The 24537-nt window shown below is 41.2% G+C and overlaps 1 protein-coding gene across 2 annotated transcripts in view; it reads left to right on the top strand.

Moving 5' to 3' along the window:
• The window catches only part of SALL1 (spalt like transcription factor 1), a gene marked incomplete at both ends in the record, with an annotated part of 13390 nt that extends 9640 nt beyond the window's left edge, over positions 1–3750 (top strand). For both annotated transcript variants that reach the window (XM_082290231.1, XM_082290230.1), the window contains 2 exons: positions 1–2254; positions 3310–3750. The exon at positions 1–2254 is cut by the window's left edge and continues 1156 nt beyond it. In XM_082290231.1, coding sequence (XP_082146357.1) covers positions 1–2254; positions 3310–3750 — 2695 coding nt within the window. The remainder of the gene's footprint in view (positions 2255–3309) is intronic.
• Between the last annotated feature and the right edge of the window lie 20787 nt (positions 3751–24537).

Below are 24537 nucleotides of genomic sequence, written 5' to 3'. Positions count from 1 at the left end.
GCAAAGAAAAAGCAAGCCACCAAATGTAACTGCATTTGAAGCAAAAAGTAATTCAGATGAGGCATTCTTTAAGCATAAATGCAGGTTCTGTGCTAAAGTGTTTGGGAGTGACAGTGCCTTGCAGATTCATTTGCGTTCTCACACTGGCGAGAGGCCATTTAAATGCAACATATGTGGAAACAGGTTCTCCACAAAGGGAAACTTAAAAGTCCACTTTCAGCGTCACAAAGAAAAATACCCTCATATTCAAATGAATCCGTACCCAGTGCCAGAGCATTTGGACAATATTCCTACAAGCACGGGTATTCCTTATGGGATGTCTATACCACCAGAGAAACCTGTCACGAGCTGGCTGGACAGCAAGCCAGTCCTCTCCACTTTGACAACTTCTGTTGGCCTGCCACTCCCACCAACGATTCCAAGCTTGGCCCCATTCATCAAAACTGAGGAGCCTCAGCCGATTCCCATTAGCCATCCTTCTGCTAGCCCTCCCTGCTCTGTCAAGAGTGACTCGGGAACAGCTGATCCCACATCAAAAATTTCGAATGGACTTTCTGATGAGGTAGAGGCTGGTGTGTTGCCTACCTCGAATGGCAAAACAGAAGAAAACCCTCAAAACACAAGCACCATCACTAACATGAGCAGCTCTGTGAGCTCCCCGGCAGCAGACTCAGGCTCCAGCAGTGTCGCCACTTTTACAAATCCGCTGATGCCTCTTATGTCAGAGCAATTTAAGGCAAAGTTTCCATTTGGAGGACTATTGGATTCAACGCCAGCATCTGAAACATCAAAATTGCAGCAACTTGTAGAAAACATTGACAAAAAGGCATCTGATCCTAACGAGTGCATCATTTGCCACCGAGTTCTCAGCTGCCAGAGTGCACTGAAAATGCATTATCGCACCCATACTGGAGAAAGGCCATTCAAATGTAAAATCTGTGGTCGTGCTTTCACTACTAAGGGCAACTTAAAGACTCACTACAGTGTCCACCGTGCCATGCCCCCGCTGAGAGTGCAACACTCTTGCCCGATCTGCCAGAAAAAATTCACCAATGCCGTTGTGCTACAGCAGCATATCCGAATGCACATGGGAGGGCAGATCCCCAACACCCCGGTGACAGAAAACTATCCTGAGTCAATGGAATCAGATACGGGATCTTTTGATGATAAGAATTTTGATGATATAGACAACTTCTCAGACGAGAATATGGAAGACTGTCCTGACAGCAGCGTGCCAGATACACCTAAATCTGTGGATGCATCACAAGACAGCTTGTCTTCTTCCCCTCTGCCCCTGGAAATGTCAAGTATTGCTGCTTTGGAAAATCAGATGAAGATGATCAATGCTGGCCTTGCTGAACAACTTCAGGCAAGCCTAAAGTCAGTTGAAAATGGGTCAGTGGAAGGGGATGTTTTGACTAACGATTCGTCATCTGTCGGTGGTGATATGGAAAGCCAAAGTGCTGGAAGCCCTGCTGTCTCAGAGTCTACCTCTTCCATGCAGGCCTTGTCCCCATCCAACAGCACTAATGATTACCACAAGTCACCAAGTATTGAAGAGAAACCATTAAGAGCTTTACCAAGTGAGTTTGCCAACGGTTTGTCTCCAACCCCTGCTAACAGTGGTGCTTTGGACTTGACATCTAGTAACACTGATAAAATGATTAAAGAAGAGTCCCTGAGTATGCTCTTTCCTTTCAGAGATAGAGGTAAATTTAAAAACACCGCATGTGACATTTGTGGCAAAACATTTGCTTGTCAGAGTGCCTTGGACATTCATTACAGAAGTCATACCAAAGAGAGACCATTTATTTGCACAGTTTGCAATCGTGGCTTTTCCACAAAGGGTAATTTGAAGCAGCATATGTTGACACATCAAATGCGAGATCTACCATCACAGCTTTTTGAGCCCAACTCCAGTATCGGCCCCAATCAGAACTCTTCGGTTATGCCTGCTAATACGCTGTCATCGCTCATAAAGACTGAGGTTAACGGGTTTGTGCACGGCTCTCCTCAGGACAGCAAGGAAGCACCCTCCGGTCTAGTAGCTTCAGGGCCACTGTCCTCTGCCACGTCTCCTGTGCTGCTCCCTGCTCTCCCCAGAAGAACTCCAAAACAGCACTACTGCAACACGTGTGGGAAAACATTTTCTTCTTCCAGTGCTCTGCAGATCCATGAAAGGACACACACTGGTGAGAAACCTTTTGCCTGCACTATATGTGGAAGAGCATTCACAACAAAAGGCAATCTGAAGGTACTTTTTCCTCTTGCTGTTCTTAGGTTTCATTTTCTCCTTGCTGGGGGTTTTTGATTTTTGACACCTATTAATGTTGCAAGCAGTGGTACCTTTGGGTGTTTGTGGTGTGACTGTGTGTTTAGTCAGCTCTGGTAGACCTAGGTGGCCTCTTGTTGAGTGCTCGTGCTGGCAGCAGGTCTGAGGCATGTGCTATTTTGACTTAATTAGAATTCATCTGCCAGCAAAGACTGTCTATGTAGAGTGTGAAACGGAACAGCCAAATGATGGTAAGGAGTATTAATTAACAGAGAAATGCGTTTTGTAACTCACACAGCTCTTCAAGAAGTGAAAGGCTCTTTAATGTGCTGTTTTTCATAACTATCATGTAAGATGAGTGTTTAAAAAAACTATTAACATAATTCTGGAAATAATGGGCATTACTTTAATTGATTATATAACTAACATTTCCTACTGATATGTGTTTGAAAAAGCAAATATACTTAAGTTTTAGAACACCAGTTGAGCACTTTACTGTGTACATTTTTCTGTTGACAGAGTATTTCTCTAGAGGTTGCTGCCAGTAATGTGAGATGAATAATTACTTTCAGGCCATTCTGTATATACACGAGGCTCTCCGATGAGCAATCAGTAAAGGATACTTTCTGCCTGTCTGAAAAGGACATTTATAGGGTAAAGGGTGTCAAATACAATACTTACTATTGCAATGAAAGTGGACATAGCAATTCTATCCCTGAAAGCAGCTATCTGCCATTGACAGAATAATGCAAAGTCATTATAAACTAAATACATGTGATAAAAAAAAGTGTAAGAAGCAATGCATTGTCCAGCAGGAGAACAGGTTATTCTGGGTAATGGTGGTGGGCTAACCTAGAAGTAGTTTATTATTCGAGATGGGAAATGGAGCCCTGTATCCTCTATCTTTAATGCCATTCATTATATAACAAGACTGGACACGTTCATGGATTCCTGCCTTCTCTGTGATCAAAATAAGTTTGAAATCCCTGTCAACCTCTATTTTTCGTTTGTTTGTTTCTTCCTTTCTTTCTTTCCAGGTTCACATGGGCACTCACATGTGGAACAGTACTCCTGCAAGACGAGGCAGACGACTTTCTGTAGATGGCCCCATGACATTTCTAGGAGGCAATCCTGTAAAGTTCCCAGAAATGTTTCAGAAGGATTTGGCTGCGCGGTCAGGGAATGGAGACCCGTCCAGCTTCTGGAACCAGTATGCAGCTGCACTCTCCAACGGCTTAGCCATGAAGACCAACGAGATCTCCGTCATCCAGAATGGGGGCATCCCTCCAGCACCGGGGGGCCTGGGCAACGGTGGCAGCTCTCCCATCAGTGGCTTGACAGGAAGCCTGGAGAAGCTCCAGAATTCAGAACCCAACGCACCTCTAGCTGGTCTGGAGAAAATGGCAAGCAATGAAAACGGGACTAACTTCCGTTTTACGCGTTTCGTGGAAGACAACAAAGAAATTGTAACAAATTAGAAGAAAACTCCATCAATAACATTCCTGCAAATAGTGCAACCTAGGGTTGTTTTTTCAAGCTGCAGGCTACAACATTACAAAGACTTTGTTTTGTACCATGTTCTACTTCTAGAGTTCTAAGAGAGCTTATTTATTAGTGATATAACCTTGCTTTGCAAACAAATGCAAGCATTAACTTTGGTCTCCCGTATTTTGAACTAAATACTAATCGACTAGAGTGCTGTAAACTTGCTGTAACATTTATGGCAGTTGCAAGTCTGTTCTGCTAGGTGATCTTATTCTGGCATTAACTTATTTTCTATATCCAGTTTAACATGAACTCTGGTATTGATGCGATGCCTCAGTGATGCATTAGATCTCTAATAAAAATCTGTATATAAATGTACACTTTGATCCTGCTGGAAACTTTATCAGCAAACACATTGTTTAATTTTTCCAAACAGAATTAAGAAAAGGACTGAGAGAATATAGACTGAACAGTGTGGGTCCTTTACACAGCTCAGTTTTTGATTTTTATTATAAAATTAAAACTGCTTTAATTTTTGTAGGTTTAACATTTTCTGTTTTGAACTGTTATTTGTATTGTGCTTTTTACTTGAGTCGTCTTAAATGTTAATACACTTCTGTACAGTAATAAGCACGCGGATTATTAGAGAAGATACTGAAGTGTTGTTTTGGTAGTTGAAACTGAGACGTAACATTTTGCCTTGTAGGTATATTCATTATAGAAAATGTGCTGGACTTTCACAATGCTGCTAAGTATGGCATCTTGAACAACTTCCGTGGACAACTGTAGATGCTCCTGTATATACAATAAGACATCACTTTCATTAAAATGTACATACGTTCCTTACAAGACCAAGCCCTACTCCTTGACCAAGGGAACAAGTATAGTGTTTGTTTATTTTGTATTAGGCTTTGGGGGGACAGGGGGAACCTTGGACTGTTACATGCACTTTCTCGGAAAGTTAAAAGGAAAAGAGGTCCAGTTTCTTTAACATTTAATACTTACTAACAGCAGAGATACTGTAATTTTACTCAAGTAATCAAATACATTTTTGCAACAGATAAAAAATTCTCTGTCTCTGTGTTTTTAAGGTGTACCTGTATTTAGTAATCACTTTGTATTATTTAGCCTATCCCTTGGTTAACATGAACTGTCTAGGTTGTATGTGCGTGTTTATATCTGTAAGTATGGGTATACATATATGTATTGCATATTAATTGCTAGTATATTTTTCATACCCCCTAATAGTGGGAAATATCTCTTTAACTATTCAACTCCTCCTTCTCATAAAATTGTAGATATTTTGGCATTTTTAGTTTGTTTATTAAAAAAAATGCTGCTAGCAAAGACCTTATTGAGCCTAGGTAAGTTTCCTTTGAAGGAAATAATTTATTATGTTTAAGGCTTGATTCGGTTCAAATGCTTTATATTTGATATTAATTTTATTTTATGAGATTGTATGTTTGTGGCATGCTTATGCTGCTATACCTGTGTTAAGATGTCCACTTGCTAGCCTCCATATACTATGTGGGGTTTATAACTTGATTGTAAAAAAAACCAAACCAAACAAAACCTAATTGCTTTGGCCTTGCACATGATTTGGCTTCCCTTAAACACCTGCAATGGTCATTAACCTCAATGGGAGTTTGTCAAACATAATTCAGCCCAATATTTTCACCCAGTAGAGTTTCATCTCTTTACATTACTTTTTATGAAAAATAAATCAGATTGGCTGCCTTCAAATTATGCCTTCAAAAACACCAACAGGCATAGCCAATTGTGTGTCCATGTGATTCCCCCCTCCCCCCCCCCATTCCAAGATTCAGGTGTTTTGTGTTACGGGATTTTTTTCCAGGATCACTGTGGGGGGAGTTGCCCACCTTTTTAAACAAGAAACAATCACTTAGCTCTTCCTGTAGCTTGAGTCACAAATTTGATGTTGGAGAGGATTTACAACTGAAGAGCTGGGGTGAGAAATACTTTTCTTGAGGACTTTTCCCCTTCCTATGATTATGAATCCTGCGTATTAACGCTGTAGTCTGGATACCTCTTGGACTTCATGTCTTTAAGACTTTTCCTGTTCGAATGTGATGATTCACCTGGTACATGATATGCGTTTTTGTTAACGTGTAAGTTGTACGCTAGAGCCCGCTGGCTTGTCAATGTGAATATTTAAGAATTTTAAGTCACCTTTCGGTCTCAGAAAAAGGTAAATTAAAAGGATTTTGATGATTTTATCAATGAAATACTAACTAATTCTCCTTTTAAACTGAGTTGAGATTTGGGCAACAGAAAAGTTGCCAGGGAAGGGTTAGCAGCCCCCAGCGCTACGGGAGGGTTTCCTCTCCGCGGCTTGAGTTTCATTAGTGCCTTTAACTTCAGCCTTCGGAGCCTCTTCCCACGGGGAAGTGGAGTCTTTAGGTTCCGAGCGAAGCCGCGCCCGGGGCAGGCGGGCCCCGCACTCGCGAACCTTCCCGGGCACCTGGACGCTCCTGCGCTGGGTAACGTACGCGCTTGGCATTATTCAGGGGACAAAAAAAAAAAAAAAGACAGAACAAAAAAAAGAGCGATTTCCTTTCTCGTACCTCGGGGTCTTTCCCCCGGCCCGCTCCCTGAGCGGAGCCCTGGGCTCGGCTGAGGAGCCGCCGTCACCAAGGAGGGGCTGCTGCCCGAGGGGATGCGCTGCCCCAGCCCAGCCACCCCCCGCCGGGGCGAGAGACCCTTTTCTCCCCCATCCTTTCCGAAGCGTTTCCCTGCGGTGCCGGCGGCTGTGGCGGGCGAGGCTCCCCGGGACACCCTTCCGGCCCATGAGCCCGGCAGGGCGGGGGTGTTCCCGGTGCGCCGGGGCGCTGCCCCGCCGTGCTGCTGCTTCGCTCTGCGCTTCCCTCGCTGCCGTCGGCGGAGGTGGGTGCTGGCGGGAGGAGCGGCCCGCGCCCCGTGCATCCATCCCTCTGCGCCGGGCTGTGGGATGTGTGCCCGGGCTGTGGGATGTGTGCCCGGGCTGTGGGATGTGTGCCCGGGCTGTGCCGCCCGCTGCGCGGAGGGTGCCGGGCCGTTCTCCCCGCGCTGGGCAGGAGCCTTCCGTGCCCCTTCTCCTGCCAGCCCGGGCTGGGGCCGGCCCGCAGCAGAGGCCGGGGACATCGTCCCTGTGCCCGTAGAGGGTGCGGGGCCAGAGGCGGCTCGGCGCTCCCCGCCCCGTCAGGCGGAGCGCCCGGCTGGCCTCCTGCGAGGGGAAGTGGGGGGGCGGGGGGGGAGCGGGAATAATTTGCTCTGGAAACGCGGAATGTTAAATTTCCCGTTACTCGACACCAGACCGTGGGGACCGGGGGAAGTTACCTCTCCCCGGAGCTGTCCTGGCAAGCGCACAAAGGTGCCCGCGTCGCCTCGCAGCTGGGAGCCGCGCTACCTCGCTGCAATTACCCAGCGCAGCGTTTCCTATTCACAGGCACTGAATTAATCCTTATTGAAGAATAGAGGGTTTTTTTCTTTACGGTTTTGTTTTCGCGGCCTCATTTTTCTCATTAGCAACAAAGTTTTCTTTCCCCCCTCACCCTTTTTTCCCCCCCACTCATCTCGCCCAACACAATTTTATCATCCATTAAAATAAAGCACAGTGGGGTGGGTTGGTATTCTCTTCTTTCTCTTAAGCGCCAGCGATCGTTCAGCGCAATCATTTAATCATCCCGAGTAATTTTCTTCACCCAGAAACAGACGTGATTTATTTTAAAATGGGGCTAGTGGCGTGCGAAACTTCCCCGCTTGGGAAGAGCCCGCAGCGGAGCGGCAGGACCGTGCTGGCCGGGACACCGCGGAGCTGCCCCTCCGGCCGGGCACCGCTGCCAGCAGCCGGCCCGGGGAATTTGGGGTTTCCCCGAATGCCGGAGCGGGCCGAGGAAGCGAGGACGCGGTGCCCGGCCGCGGAGCAGCCCGGCGGGTGCTCGCTTCACCTTCACGGGGCACACCGGGGAGATGTAGCGGGGCTGACGGAGTGAAGGGCTCGTCAAAAGGACCCACGATACCGGCGGAGTGGAGAGAGCGGATCGGGGCAGCACATGGGATGGGCAGGAAGGAAGTTTCCGTATTGGCCAGGCAGGCGTGAGAAGAGAGAGGAAGCAACAGATTTCCCGGCTTATTTCGTGTGGTGATGTCGACCAAATCCTAAACCCTTTTCTCCGGAAATAGCCTGTTGAATTTCGGTGTTTCTTCATAGCCTGGGCTGTGGTTTGGGACTTAGGCACAGGTTGCAATCCCTCCCAGTTGCAGCGGGCAACAAATACCTCTGTTTGTTCCTGCTTTGTGAAGAATGTTTGCTGACCAGAAAAATGCAAGGGTTGCTGCTTGTTTTGACCTTTTCTTTGGGGCATGCTTCCTGCTTTTGAGAGTTCTGAAGTCACAAGCTACCTGGTTGTGTCTTTGCAGGAGGCCAGCTTTAATTGGCAGGAGAAAGTGTGACTGTAGCATGACAGTTCTTTTTTGCTGTCTCCTTGCCAGTGTCCCATAGCTCTGCAGGTTTGTTTCCCTGTCAGTGATCAGTAGTTCTCCAGGTTTGTTCCTGTTTGGTTGGTGTTTGTTTGTTTGTTTTCCCAATCAAAATAACATTTTTAAATTTGGTTTCCTTCTCTTGTGAACTTGACAGAAGTTAAAATAATGTTTTTCAAATAAGTAGGTACAGTTATTTATACAAGCTGGAAGCACTATGTCTGTTAACTGCCGAGTCAAAATATAATGACTTAAAGATTTCACCTACAACACAGTCTGTTATATAAATACATATCTCTAGACAAAACATTGAGGAGTAGAGGCCTGAAAATACTAATCTTAGTAGGAAAGACCATAAATAGTTGGAAAGTATGGAACTTCAGCTGAGAACAGTTACTGACAGCTGTGTTTATGATTTTCTGATTTGATATTTCTGGGTTTTACATCCAGGTTGCACTTAATATTGGAAAGGTTACCCTGATGCCTGGAAGATGGTGAGTGCATGGTGATTCCTTCCTGGGAAGATCTTGTTCCAGGGACATGGGATACCAGGATGCCCTGAACCACATACGGTGGCTGAAATATTTTACAGGTAATGAGGTGTAAGAATGATAGTGATTAAAATGATGTTTCTGGCTCCAATTATGTTATTGTTTTTTCCTACCACAAGTTTGGTTTACATTTTTTCTGTCTTAATTTAGACTTTTTTTTTTTTTTATCTACAAGCTAAATTTCTTAAGAGGCAAAGTTTCTCAATGACATGGGAAGGGAAGCAGTAGAGTGAAAACAGGAGATTAGGAAAGAGGAATTTTCTTTAGTGCTCCAGTCTGCATAGCACTGCAGGAGCTGGTGAGGAACATGCCCATGAGGGTTGAAGTCATTCTCTTCAATGCTCTGTGTGGCAAGTGAGGCCAGCATCTTGTAAGACTCAGAACACACAGTGCACTTGTGAGAACACCCACTGGAGAGCTGCAAAGTAAGAAAGTGATGCCATCATTCTTTTTATAGCAGTTAATTAGTTAACCCCAACTGCTAGCTCTTAATTTTCAGAAGTTACTATCACTTCCGGAAAGAACTTTAAGGACAGGTTAGATGGGCACCAAAAACGTGTCCATGCCCATGTTATACTTGGTCACCTGTGCTAATAAGGAAGGTTCTCTCTGGAAAGATCAGCCCTGAAACTTCTGGTGTCATTTCATTTCAAAAGTAAGAAGTCTCTCCACGTTAGCAGGCATTCACATCATCTGTACAGACAGCTCTCTTGACCAGCACAATGCTGAAGTGCAAAGGTCTATTTTCATTATTTAAAGGTCTTAAAAATGCAGCATCACAATGTCAGGTGGGTGTAGCAGAAGCCCTGAAGCACCTGGCATCAGGTGGTGCAACATGAGAACTATTTAGAATTGAATATGGAAAGCAAAAAAAATTGAGTGGTCTGGCACACTATAATGGATTTAACCCCAGTCATCACAACTTTCTTTTTCTTCATCGTTTTTATTAAAAATAATTCCAAAGTGGAGGCAGTAAGACCAATTGGATGAATGATGTTAAGAATTTTTTCAAAGCACTGCCTGTTTTAGCAGTGAGTAATTCTAAATTGCGTTACTTTCATCAGGATTTTAAAATGTCAGTTAATACTTAATGACACTAACGTTTGTTTCATATGTACAATAACTAAGTGGATAATCGTGTTCAGTACTAAACGTGCATTCATGTGAACCCCTATCTTTCTGCTGATTAGAGGATGCATAGAATAGCAAATTATGTTGAGAGAGACAGAACAGATTTCAGAGGTTTATGTGTCTATTTACTTGTCTAGGCTGAATACTGAGTCCTCTCAGCAACCTGTGTCAGAACTGGTGCTGAGAACAGGGCTGTCTGTGATGGTTAAATCGCCAGCTAGCTCAGCTGTAGGGAACCCTTAACACCAGCACAGACCTCTGGTGCTGATACATATAAATCAACTTAACCCCCTGCTTAAGTCAGCTGAACTTATTTTGGCTTCTAGCTTTGAAGAATGCCTGAGTGCTGCACAGACAATTTCTGTAGTGCTGTTTAAGGTGTTATTTCTTTCCCTTTCAGACCAGATGTTTATGCCTGTCCACTGAGATTTATCCCCCTTCCATATTTGAATGGGCAGAATAGGTCTCATAAGCACTCTTCATTCATATCACTGCAAAGACTGAGTGAGTTCTTATTTGGTTCTTTATTTAAGATAGGAAAGAGTCCAAAATGTACTGAGCAGGTTTGCAGAGCTTAAGGAGATCATTTTACAAAAGGAGGTTGAGCTTATGTATCTGTGAGTCAGGCAGAAAAGAATTCATAAAGCTACAGCTCATTTGAGCTATAATTTCATGAGGTGTTACCTTCCAAACCAAGACTCCTAAAGGGACAACTGCCTACAAAATAGGCTTAGCTTAAATGCCACTGAAGTATGTCTAAATTTGCACTGAAGTGGGGGAAAACACTCCATAACTTGTCCTGTTGTGATAGAGCACAGCAGTAACAGCTTAAAACACCAAGGCTCTTACTTCAGCAGTCTCCTTACTGACATCAGATGGGCACCCAGAGTCACTTTTCTTGCATGACCTATACAAAAAGTAGACTGGGCCCCTGTGTTCTCTCCTGGATCTTAAGAAGTTATTAAACCAATTCCTTCTTTTGAAAGCTGTAGGCATTCATGCTGGCATCCTCAATAAAGCTGGGACACAAACAAAAAAGCAAACAAACCAGTCACAGTGGCATTCAATGCACTTAAACTTGGAGGAAATGAAAATCAATATTTGTCAAATGGAGAGAAAAGGTAAAATGGACTGAGGAAAAATGTCTGGCTTTCTTAAAAGCCATTAGTGAAAAGTTAACAACAATACTTGAATTTAATTCCTGTATCAGTGCTGTTTGAACCTATGGTTTTGTTGTTTTCATTCTCTCAGGATGCACTAGCTTGATGTACTGACATTCCTTTTTTGTTAGCGCTGCTGAATGGAATTTTAATTTTAATTAAAATTAACATTTTAATTGAGTGATTTGGAACCTCAGAGGCTTATCTGGATAGTTTGCTTGTGGTTAAAATGCGAGGGGATAATTTAGGAAGTGGAAGTTTCATCTCTGGTTCTGAGCATGTGTGACCTCAGCCAGTGCTCCAATCTCCTGATGTGTTTTGTAAAATGACTCTAACAGCAGTTCCTTATGTTTAATTTTTGCTTATTTTGGGTATTTAGATAGGAAACTGTTCTCACTGGTGTTTTACAATGTGTGTATATCATACATGGCTACTCTCTGGGAACATAAATGGTTATAAAATAGCCAACACACAGCTATTTTGCATTTCATCATCTACTGGAACATCTGGAAGTTCTCTGCTGGCACCTCAGTATGTTATTTGCTACTTAATAGATGAAGTTCAGAAGTTAATCCTGTATTATATATGCTTACATTTTCACTGTATTTGTATGATCAAAACATTAGATTTTGCAGAAGGTCTCAAGAGATACTGTATTTTTGCTGAACTTCTGGATGTAGCCATGATCTTTTAAAATTTTCCGTGTAGACAAGATGTCCCTTTCTTGGGAACAGTACAAGGAAATAGTGATTGCACTGCTGTCTTACAAACAGGTACCCAGAGCTGATTTCTAGTTCTGTGATATTTATCACAGATAACAGATTCAGGTAATCAGTTCTCTTCATATAATTTCTCATATATGAAGAAAATGGTAAGAAAGAGTAAGCAGAAATGTAAAGGTCATTTTTAATCAAAAGAAAAATGCTGGATAATATACAGTGTCACAGTTTAGGGCCAGACTTGTTGCCTTAGTGACCTTCTGGTTTGTTTGAGGGTAGTGTGTGAGGCAGGGTGATGTGAAAGGGCTCCTGGCCAGTGTGGTGTAGTGGAGAGTGCACTGAAATAAACTGTGCGAATTGGAGTCCACTGCTGCTGCTGGTTTTGGTGCCAGTCTTTAATATTTTCTGATGCTCTACTGCTCATCTTGAATGGCTTACTTTTTAGTTGAAAATTAGATATTGAAAATATTAACAACAAGAAAAATATGGCCAGCAATTTCCAACTCCCTGGCCCCTCACCTCTTTTGCAATTTGGCCTAAGTTTGAAGCTTGTTCAATGGTTTATTTTGCTATTCTAATTTATACAATGCTCAATTTAAACCATTCCAAAGAGTCATGTTTTTTAGAGAGTGCTACCCTGTCTAATAATCAAGCTGTTAAAATGTGTTGACACAAAGTAACTTAAAATCATGGCCCAAGTCCCATGACAGTGGACAGTTATGAGCTGACATCCTAGACAAACACACTGAGATCATCTTACTGCCTCCTGCCCTTCTGGACAACAGTTTCCCCACAAAAAGTAATGATTTTTTTTTAGTGCTATCAAAGGAAATAAATTAGTCTGTTGTGTGGTTAGTTTTTATGTATACAAGTGGTGGGGGCAATGTGCTGATGGAGCCAGGATGTTGTCAGGTGCCCGTAGCTGACGTGGGGTGTGGCTGTGGGGGGATGTATGCAGTACACTCTTAGCTCTTTGTAGAGGGTCAGATCCAGTCTGCTGCATTTCCAAATAACATTCTGGGGAGATTAGACCTTAAGCAAATGAAATTATTGTACAGCTGGTTACTGTAGAAGGCTCTGAAGTAGCAGGGAGTCCTGTGATGAAGTGATATGTCTCTCTTCAGGATTAGTAGTTGTCTCTTGTCTTCCACCCCCTCATTTCTTTCTTTCTCTCTTAGGGGTTAAGGCTCTATGTAATGTTGACAGTTACTGGAAAAGGTTCTAACAGCGGTAGAGCTGGTGAAAGACAAGACTATTTATAGAAAACAATAAAGTAAAAATAAATGTAAGATTAAATATCAGTAGCTACCAGCTGTAGCACCTTTTCTCTTCCTCCTGTTAAGCAGTAAAATCAAAGCATAATTTGGAAAGGCTCCCTGCTGGAATTGGAGAAGCCAGTTCATTTTGCACACCAAAGGGAAGTTGAGATGTTCATTTACAGGATGGCATTTCCTCAGCTTCTGCAGAACCATTCCCCAGCTGAGATTAGAAGCTTGCAGGCTGCAGAAAGTGAGATTTTTCTGCTGGAGTATAAAACTAAGCTTTTGTTCTCTCATGGTGAGTGGACATCTCGAGTCTTCCCAGTGCCACCATAACTGTCTAAAATGATGGGTTGGAGATGCATTTATTAGGACAGATTTCTGGTACAGGAGACTTTGAAATGACTGAGGTGCAGTAAAATGGCTCAATCTGCCCTGTTAATATTCACAGTATAAGGAGCGATGTGCAAAAAAGGTTTTGGCTACAGCAGTGGCAACTATGAAAGTGTTTTGGATGAGTTTTTCCAAATCAAGGACCTTGTTTCTCTTCAGCAAATCAGATGTACAGAAGTTTCAGATTATGCTCTGTTTTATTCCTCTCTTCCCAGAGCCCAGGTTGGACTCTATTTAATATTATGCATTTTCTCTTGTGGTGGAAATAGTTAATCTAAGCACTCTGCTTTTAGTTCCCTCCACCCTCCATCAATTGATTTAATATATAGTTTGCTTCTTTATTTCGTCTTGAAAGACCGGTGTGGATATAGCACTGTCATTTCGAATGAATTAATTTCAGTATGGGAAGCTTTTGCTCTCTTCTGATTACATTACAAACAGAGTTTGGCAGATTTGGGGGTTTATTTCTGAGGAGGGTGAGAGTACAGTGGCTGTTAGTAGCTGCTGAACCTTTGGTTAGTCTCATTTAGTTACTATTCAGTCTCTTCTTCTTCTGCTCTTCATTGTTTCTATGTATTTATAGTTGATTTTTCTTGAGAAAAATATTGATGCCATTATTGTTTGTCAGTGTCAAAATACTTTTAAGTACCAGATTTCCCTGAATTCACATTCAGACCAATAACCCCAGTTTAAAATAAATGAGACAGTTCTAAATAATACTTCACAGGATTTTGTTTCAGCAGAGGGAGTGTTGATTCCAGAAGAGTTTATGTAACTGCTGAAAATCTGGACAAGTCACTGCAAAAGACTTGAAATGGAGAGTTAAACTATTTAATAGTGGTCAAATGCTGCTAACCAAATTTAGCCTTTATAAAATCAGAAATGTTACCTCCTTCTGGCTCAGCAATAAACCTACAGTGACTCATCAAGGTGATGTTGTGGCTTTTTCCCTTCTGTTGCGGAGCACGGTATTGATCAGACTGTGAAATAATACAACAGCTGAAGCTCAGGTAGTAAATATGCATTGGATTGATCTTTTACTAAGCCTCCTGTATCCCAGCATTATTTATGGCAGGAGGATCAAGTCTGGAAAATAACTGATAAATACCACCTTGTAGCACCTGTTTAAGTGATGGCATAGAAAACACTCCCTAGTTTGTTAACTTTAAGTATTGGGAGCAGAAGCGATGTGCACATAATAATATTATGATTCATACAAACCACTTTTCAACCAACTCGATATATTTCATTACCTCCTTTTCAGCAGAAGTATTGATTTTTGTTTTGTGGTTTTATAACACAATTTCAAGGCTGTTGTAGTTTAATGAGCCATGTTCTTATGATGTTTAAAAAGATTTGAAGCATTTGTTGAAATAAATATTATGGATTGCCCAGCTCTTGTCACCTCTTCTTTCTCTCTGCACTTGGTATCAGCCCAGCATAAGAATGAATAAGGCAGGCAGCTCTGTGGCTTTTTGTATTTGAGATCAAAGTGCTGCTGGAGAACAATAGCAGGCCACACTTCTGTGTCTATGACCACACACAGCAGCACCTGCAGAGCAGTAAAATGTCATTGTTGCTTCTGCAGTTTGAGCACAGAGGAAGCACTACTGAGGTGGCAGATGATTCTAATAATACTTGATGTGAATTGATGGGGAAGGAGGACCATAACACAGAGGGCTTTTTATTATAAGCCTTGACTTCCCAAGCTGTGAACAACAGAATACTGCACCTGTGGACTTTCTTCAAATCAACCATTATGGAAAGTGACAGATTTTATTAATTTAAGGAAGAACTTTTCAAAATGGGAACGTTGTAGTTTATTTTGGTGACATGAAGAAAGAAAGCAAGAGATATATTACATATTTCCCACTGCTCATACTTTTCTCTGTGTGTGATGTTTTTAATGTGCTATAATAGAATCACAGAGGCATTATTAGAAAGATTTCATCTTTTCCTCTGTCCTTTTATGATAAAACAGCTTCTATGGGATTTTTTTTTTCACTTTTACCCATTGTTTCATGCCTTAGATTAGATGAATAATGGAATTAACAAGAGAATAAATATTGGTTGAAGAGATATATATATGATAATTTTAAGAGTTATGTAGGATAGCTGAGGTTGAATAAAAAAGAAAATTGGGTGGAAAAAGCCCTCAAATTGTTCAAATAGAAGTAGTTTATACCAGGCAATGTCTGTGCAGTCAGTTCCTCCCTTGTGCATCCATCTTTGGGAAAGTTCTGGGAGGGCAGGATCTGAACGTGAGGGCTGCAGGACTGTGCTGTTGTCAAAGGCAGGTGCAGGTAAATGGAGCTGACATACATTTTTTTCAATGAAGAGTTTACTTTCAATTCTGAACAGGTCAGATTATCAGTTTTATTTGCAACAGCAATGCACCACTGCTTGAAGGCTTCTTCTAATATCTCTGTTCTGGGATTAAGACAATATATCAGTCTGGGTTTTAGAAAGAAATAGAGCATCAGTATTTGTTTCTTCAGGTGGCCATCATGTGCCCTGTAGTATGACAGAGATACTGCAAAAGTTGGAAAGATTATATGGCTGGTGGTCTGATACCAGACTGATTCCTACCTATACCATGAATTAACTAAGTGCAGGATCTGATTTACTCAGCATTCTTCTCTTACTTTATTTATCAGACTATGTGGCCCCAATCTGACTTTATTATGGTTGCAGTGATTTTGCTAACCATAGACACAAAGCCTCTGGTACCCATATGAATACAGACACATCCAAATTTTTGTGTAGGTGCAATTAATATCCTGAAGATGATATAATTCAGGTTGCCTTAAAAACGGAACACACATAAAAAAGGAAGTCATTATGAGCATTTTATTATCTTCATATGGATATAGTTTTTACATTCAGTTTTGAAGGAATCAGAAGTAGTAATTCATGTAAAATTAATGGCTAAGAGTTGACAAATGAAGCATAAAATCAACTGGATCATGATTATTAGCTAAAAGCATAGTGCTTTCTGGTGGTTCTTTTTATTCTAAAAATAAGTTCTGGCTCAACTAAAAATCACTTGCAGGAAACCCTTAAGTAAAGTGGTCATGCAGAGTAGTTGGTGGAATATTACACTTTTCATTTGCACAAACAGATGGTAAGCTTGGCCATAGATTTAATCAGGGGGTGACAGACAGGTAGTGCTGTTGTATATTTTGGATGGAAACTTCTTATCAGAGAGACAGTGTTTCGTTCAATAATCTGTGTACCAAGCAAGAGAAGCATTTGCCAGATACTTTTATTATCCTTACTTTAACTTACTATTGGAGTTAACACATACAAGAAAGCTGCTGATTTATTAAGTCAACTGTAAAACCTTTGTTTTGATTTATTCTTTCCTCCTCCTCCTCCTTTTTGGCAATGCATATAGCAATCCAGAACACCCTGATATGTGTCTGTGATTAAACTTGTGAGCAAATAACTGCCTTAACAATTCAGGATTCATGGATCTCTGGCCTTATTCTTTTTAGCTAACTTTTTAGATAAGATTTTTAAATCATTTGTTCCTCTTTCCCTTCCCAAAACCTAATACCTGGTAACCTTAGCAAATACAATCTGTTTTAGAAGAGAGATTCGAGCCAGTGCAGCCACTGCTGTGTTTTAATGTCACTGCAGAGATTATGTTACCTTCCTAGAAACAAAATCTTTTTTTCTCCCCTTCACATGGAAGTCCCCTGATACACTTGTCAGAGACCATTTGTTATGGAGAGTTTTGTGAAGCAATCAAAATTAATTCACAGTGATCTTTTCACCCAGAACCCCCAGCTTCAAATAATGGGCTTTCTCAACAGGTGCTCATTGTGGCAGTTTGACTCCAACTTGCCAGACTAAAGAGTTTCTTCTTTAGCCATATTTAAGAATAAAATCCTGAGCTTGTAATTTACTAATCTTAAGCAGCTGCCCAGGAAGGCACACCTGCTTAAAGGAAGTATTTCTTGTCTTTGTGATCTAAAACCTAAGGATGTTTTCATATTTGCCTATTTTCTTAATAAAAATCTCATGTATGACTCACTAGAAAATCTGTCCAACAGCAATGCCACATAATATCACAGTCTTATTAGGAATCTAATTGCCCTGATTGTTCTTGCAGGGGAGCAAAACTCCTCCTGAAGACAAAACAAGTTACTTTGATTTTTTTTTTCTTTCCCCTGAAGAGGATTTGTAATAGGTTTCATTGTGAAATAAAATAAAACAACTGTTCTAAAGGTAGCACTAATAAGCTGTACTCACTGTGAGTGTTGAGAACTTTGACAAATGTTTGCTAATCTCTTGCAGGTACTGTTTAAATATGTTTCATATGAGCTGCAAAAGCAGAAATCTCCTCTTTTTTTTTAATATGTATTGAAGTCCTGTGTGGGAAGAAAAAAAAAAAAAAAGAAAGTAGACAATTTGGTTCAGTAAAAGTAAAACAGAATGTATCATTAGAAATAGCTGAGCTGCTGCTGATACCAGTAGATCATATTTTCATTTCTTTAACTGTACATAGGCAGGTAATCAATGAAGTACTTTGCCAGTAGAAAGGCATCCCTGTGGAGGGTAAAGCCATCCTGGCCAAAGCACATTCACACTATTATAATTGTAGCAGGAGATACTGCTGTCAAAGCTGTTGTGTTAAAAAGCAGATTAACCTATAACCATGCCCAAAATACTACACTAGTTGAACATGTACAAAAGAGTATTTTCAGCTGGCTTTACCAGACTGGATGTAACTCAGGATGAGAACTTCCCGGAGTATCAGTGTAGTGTATTCAGAACACATGAAGCGTCTGTAAAAGAGGAAAAAAGGGGATTAAAGACTTACTTAAGAACATCCAGGAAATGTTTGGCTTTGTGTAGCTATTATTAGTAATTAATTGTGTTGCTGATAATGCTGCTGTAGGTTGAAACGGGGGGCTTTGGCATTGTCCCCCGTTTCAGAAAGCGAGAAGTCATTAAGCCCCTTTGTTGATCCAGGTACCTGAAACACTGGGAGCCTTCACCAAGCCACCTACACGTGACACTGCCCAAAACAAAGGCACACGCAAGGGCTCCCTGGCTGTGCAGACAGAGAGGCTTTGTAGAGTATTACTTTAGCACAAGTGTTTGATGGAATGATGCAGGAAAAACAGCATGTAAAGAGAAAGGAAAAGCAGTAAAAAAACATCAGTCAGAACCACATGAACACTAGTAGGCTTTACCTGAGAAAAGTGTCAAAGCTTTTTAAGTTAAATGTTGAGAAAAGAAAGCTTAGAATTAAGAGAAAAGACACCATCTCCAGCTGTCTAATTCCTCTTATGTTCAGGGAAAGAGCATTTTGTTTGTGCCAGAGAAGAAGCTGACTTTATCATCAATTTCTCCTAATGGAAAGAGAGTTCCCTACACATTGCCTTGCTGATCAAGACAAAAGGGGGTGATATTGCTTTTTATTTCAATAGCACCATTTATTTAGGACTCTCAAAATATTCCATAAATGCAAGTATTGGACAACACTAGTTCCTTTAAAGTAGATGGATATAATTTTATCTCCTTAGCAAAGAAGGGGACTTTGCTAGTGAGGATTAGTTAAGCAGTTTGCCCAAATTCAGCAGTGACTTGGTCACAGAAATAACAGAATCTAGGGCCCTGATTCCCCTCTTATTTGTACTGGTTTAAATCAGATGTAAGCAAGAGAATAGTCATGTCTCAGTGGCTGCAACACCTGATTCCTTGATATAACTATGAAAGTAATCAGACTCCTTTCTGAAGCTCAGTGGAATACAGAAGTCCTGATGGGATCCCTTGCTCTTGCTATGCTGTTTCACAGTGTAGGTCACTAGGACATAAATGCTGGGCTGAAACCTGGAATATAGAAGTGTTTATACTGTACCACCAATGAGCTGTACTCATTTGGACTGTTGAGAGCTTTGACAAATGTTTGTTCATCTCATGCAGGCACCATTGCACTATTTATATATGTTTCACATGGCCTGCTCTTGCACTATTAAAAGCCAGTGCATTCAGTGAAGTCTGTATGTCATTAGCCACCAGTATTTCCCAGTATCTTATGTTTATTTCAGCTTTTTAAATGAGTTGTTGCAAGATTTTTCAGAGTAGGAAGGGATTGTTTAGGCTACCAAACTAAACACCAAAGTGTTTATACTGCTGTCTGTGTGAAGAAAATATTACCAACCTGTGAAGCACACGAAACAGTCCTATTAAATTAGATAAAGCACTAATGTGGAGTCACTCATTTACACCCATGTTTTCAACCATACTGACTAGGATTTTCATACTCCTAACCTGAAAGCATACCCAGTAGATTTTAGAAGCATGGAAGTGGGTGAATAAAGTGGAATACTGCATAAATGCTCATAGACAACTTATAGCAGCAGAGGAAACTACACTGTAGCGCCATATTCATGTAGGATAATGGTAATTTGAAACCAAGTAACCTTTGTATAATCTTGTCTTCCCATTAAAAAAAAATCATATTGCTGTAGGCTTAGAAATCAGCTAAAATGTAAACAAACAATGCAATGATTTCTTCCTGAAGCTGCTCTTGTATGACTTACCAGCTGTTAGATGTATGTATTTGCTCCAATGGAATATTTAACTTCAGTACAGCTGACTAGTTTATTGTTGTTGATGGTATAACTGATTACTTTGTTGCAATTTGAGATGTGAATAACCTATATGTTCTTATCGACTACTCTTACCCTTTCTGAGGCTTGGGGAATGAAGAAGTTATCTGCTGTCAAGTACTGCTGATGTAAAAGTGAAGGCTATAACTCTCTATTGAATTAGTCACTTGTGCTTCTTTTTCTCTCTCCTCTTGCAAAGGTTATGCTGTCACCTGGCTTTGAAACAAAACATACATCCTGGTGTTACCTTTTGGGCAGCTCTGGCACCCTCTCCTCTGCCATGGCCTTGTGGCTGGGCAGAGCCCAGTCTGGCTGGAGCAGATGGGATCTGAGGACACCTCTGGTACTGTGCCAGAGGTACCCAGACATTCCCCTTTGCCATGTGCCTGCCCTGAGGTGTGCCAGCCATCAGGGTGTGGGTGTGAGGATCCCCTCCTCTGCATGTCTCTCCTCACAGCCCTACACAGAGAAACTCTCTCAGGTCCCTGTTAGCAACACAACTGTTCACTGGAGAACACTTCTTAGTTCTTGGATTCGCACCCTTTTTTCTCTGTGAGTGCATATATGTACACAAAAGAATAACTACCCTTAAAAATATGATTTATGACATGAAGACTTTCCAGTATGTGAATTATGGTGCATTAAATTCAAGACAATAGTGTTGACATAACCCTGTTTCATTACTTGCCTAAGTGAGAGGTTATTTTGTCAGGTTGCTTGGATCTCATGAGCTGTGTTGGCTGTTTCTAAGCCTCCACTGGGTACGAGGTCATTTTTTTAAGATAAGCATTCCCATTAAGGTCACTGGCATGCTTCCTGTGCATTGGCAGCTGGGATGGATGTGTGAGCTCCTGGCAAATAAGAGCCTTATAGGTATGAATTATTTTTATAAAGCTTGTTTGTTTCTCAAGTTCTTATATTTCTGGTCACTCTTCTTTAGCAACAATTCTAGGGACTTAAAATTATATGCTGTCCTTCCTTGTAATAATTATTTAGATTAATTATTTTGCAGCTGTGAGAATATTCCAGGCCCAAGATAGTGAAATGCAAATACAGTTAAAAAACACCTGGGCTTTGTGTTTGGAAATGCATCTCTCAAATTCTGAAATTACATCTTCTGATTCATTTTTTTTCTTAGGTATTAAATTAAGTGAATTTATTTCCTCCACAAGTAGCCTGCCTAATACATGAGTTAGGAATAATGGTGTGTAGTGATGTATACTTTGATGAGAACATCCCCCCTCAGTGCTTGAGATCTTAATGGTGATTACCAGATGGATAAACAGAGGTGCATTCAAATTCTCTGCCTCAGTTTTCCATGTGTTTAAGTAATGGCCACAACTTCCTACCAAGGGAATTATAGTGACTTGTGCAAAGGACCAAGTGTGCAGTAAAATACAAACTAGGACATTGTCACTGAAGTCAGACATAACTGAGAACCTGAGCCAAAATACATATCTGTATAGGATGCTTTGTATCCCTCGAGTGGAGCAGCTGCTTGCACCTGATCTACAGAGGGCCCTTCTAAGTGGAGTCTTTCTATGCTTTGGAGTGTATGGGTAGAAGCAATGCTAAATATGGGAAAGATAATTACATTAATGTTTTGGAAATCAGGGTGAAGTCAAGAAAAAGGGAGGTTTTAGGGTGCTGTCTTACAAACCAGTTTGTTTTCCTTTTCACTTTTCTGTAAAATACAACACTGTAGTCAAGTAGTATGTTTGTAAAGTGTATTACGAAAGCGTGATCGCAAAACAAGGCTCTTTGAGATGGCAGAGAAGGGAGGGAAAGAATAGTGTCTCTTGTGTGACTACATTACAATAGGGCAGTCAATGACATTGTAATTCCTAGGAATCTTTTCTCCAAATGATGCAAAAAACTGGTTGTCTAGAAAGAAATCAACAACTCGTCTGTTTCTTAACAGAGCGGCTATGTTGCCTTCCTTCCTTTTAGTTAGCGCTGCTTGATCTTGTCTTTCAGTGTGTGTAGGATGTGTGAGCCTGGTTGGGATTCACGGAGAAGAGCTGGGCTTTTGCAAAAGCAGATGGGGTGGTGTTGAACGTTGCTCTCTGAGGGACATAGCAGGGCTAAAATGCAAAGAGCATGTGAATTACATGGTATGTAATTTTAAAATACAAATTTCATGCTCCAGTCAGTGCAGTGATCATAGTTGTGCCACAGAAGCCACTTTGTCTCATTGTAGAAACTGATTCATTAGCTCAGGTTGTTGAAGGTCATTTATTGCAAGTCTGCTATAAAATGGCAGCTGTAGTTTCTGGGGTTTGTTTTTACTCATATCTGTTTTTACATCCCAGTATCCTTAGGTTTGTATTTTAGTTGTTTTCCCCTTTGGTTGAGGTGGAGTTGCCTTCCTGTGTGTCCAGTTTTCTGAAATATTTGTAGCTACATTTCTTGTACAGGGAGAGTAATGCAGAAGGAGCGGGGGCTGTCCTGTAATAACTCCACGAACCACTGGATGGTGTTTGAGGCAGTCTGAGCTCCTGGGTGAAGTCTCTCTGCCCCAAAGTCAATGAATAGCATGTTGTGCAACTGAGCTGAAGCAGGCCATTTTAGTCATCCAACATGAAACTTTCTGTTCTTCGTGTTTATTTAAGACTGTTGAATTTAGAAGTGTTTAGAAATAATAAACATGCTCAAATGCGATTGTTCCAGGATGATAAATGGAAGATTTCCCATATTGATGTTAATTCAACTTTGCCCTTATTGCCTGGAGCGATCTTTAATTCCATTCTTGTTTTAATTAAAATGGGTGGGTTACTCTGGACTGGATTTGCCTTGTTTTCTCCCACTGAGGAATACTTCACACTGTTGGTGGCCACTGAAATTTAAGTAGGGCCAGATTTACTGAGTTGTTGTACAGCACCACAGGGCCAGATTTTGTTGCTCCTTCCTGTATGTGATAGCATTCTATGCTTATTTTAAGCTAAGGGTGTTCTAGGATTGGAAAAGTAAATTTAAATACTAATTCTGACGTTAAAAACCTTCAGATGACTGCCAGGATCCATGTTTAGTACCCCAGCCCCCTTCTCTACAAGAAACACACAATGTATCAGTTGTCTAAAGGACTTTGTCTAAAGGACTGAGTTGTGTACTCCTCCAAGATTCATCCTTTAGAATTAATTTTAACTGAGTAAAAGATATGCCCTGAGTGTCAGCAGTGTCTGTGCATCAATGTGTTGCCAACGTATCGTAGAACAAGTCTGGTACTATGTTCTATGTCTCTCTTCTAACTGCTGATTGAAAACTTTGAATGATAAAGTTTAAATTGCTGTTACCTCCTAATTATTTCTTGATTGCTCTTTTGGCCTCATTTTCATTAGTATTACACTCAATCTTCAGATTGATTTGTTCTGGGGGGGTTGTTTTGAGGGGGGGTTGTTTTGAGGGGGGGATTGTGGTGGTAGGTTTTGGGGGTGGAGGTGGTATTTTGTTGTTTCTGCTTTGTTTCACCAACAAAACTGAAGTTAGAGGACCCGTGCTTTTAGCTGTCCTGTTTAGTTGACCAATGTCTTTGGGGCAATGCATAGCCAGCAAAAGAAAGCTTCCAGAATAATAGCACCAGGTCAGTTGCTGCCAACCTGAATAACATCAAGGGCATGCACTTGTTTTTCTCTCTTGTCCTACCGCACTATTGAACAAACTAGGGAAAAAAGTATCAGGAATTTTATTTGGCTCAGCATGCTAGAAGTTATTTATGTGAGCATGCAAAGGATTGGAAATGTTTGTGATGTCTCTTCCTCTCTAGCTCAAATAAAATTTTTTTCATCTTTAAAGATAAAAGAGGTGGAAATCTACACTCAGCAACCAATGCTAAAGGAGTGAAGTTTGAAAGACTAATTATGAAATCTGATTCTATATAAGCTTTGATGAGCATGCTTTGACTTGGAATTGCAGTTTCACTAGGCTTGATAAAATCGACAGAGAATTCAGTTGGAAACAGACCTGTTGACTCTCCTGGGCTTTGTATCTCATCCAGAAAATGTATCTCAAAACAATTATAAAAGTAGTGATTTACTACACAAAGTCACCTTGAATCCTGAGCTGTTCCAAGTGCTTTCAACTTACATTATTTTCCAACTGTGTCACTCTCCCTAACTACCTGTGTCACAAAGCATTATGCCAAAGACATCAGCTGTAATTCGTTTTCTTAAATATCTGACTTTAAAATCTGTGTCAGGCAATTTGTATCATCTGTCAAACAACTGTCAGAAAGGGCCAAGAGGGAAACACCTGAGAAAAGCATAGTACTGAAAGATCTGTGTGTGCAAGTGCTGTGTCCTGTGTGAGCAGCTACCTGAGGAGATCCTGGAAAACCCAGTAACACTGGCAAGACTTTCTGTATCAGTGTAGATTGGAAATGCAATCTTGGATCAGATTCTGTGGCTGTTGACCAGTCTCTGGTGGCCTTGGACAGTTGACTGCTTCTTGCAAGAGCTTTATGGCT

Source organism: Coloeus monedula, assembly GCF_965178545.1.
Source record: "Coloeus monedula genome assembly, chromosome: 13".
Lineage (NCBI taxonomy): Eukaryota > Metazoa > Chordata > Aves > Passeriformes > Corvidae > Coloeus > Coloeus monedula.
The sequence above is the reverse complement of the archived record's forward strand: the minus strand, read 5'-3'. Positions and strand labels throughout refer to the sequence as shown.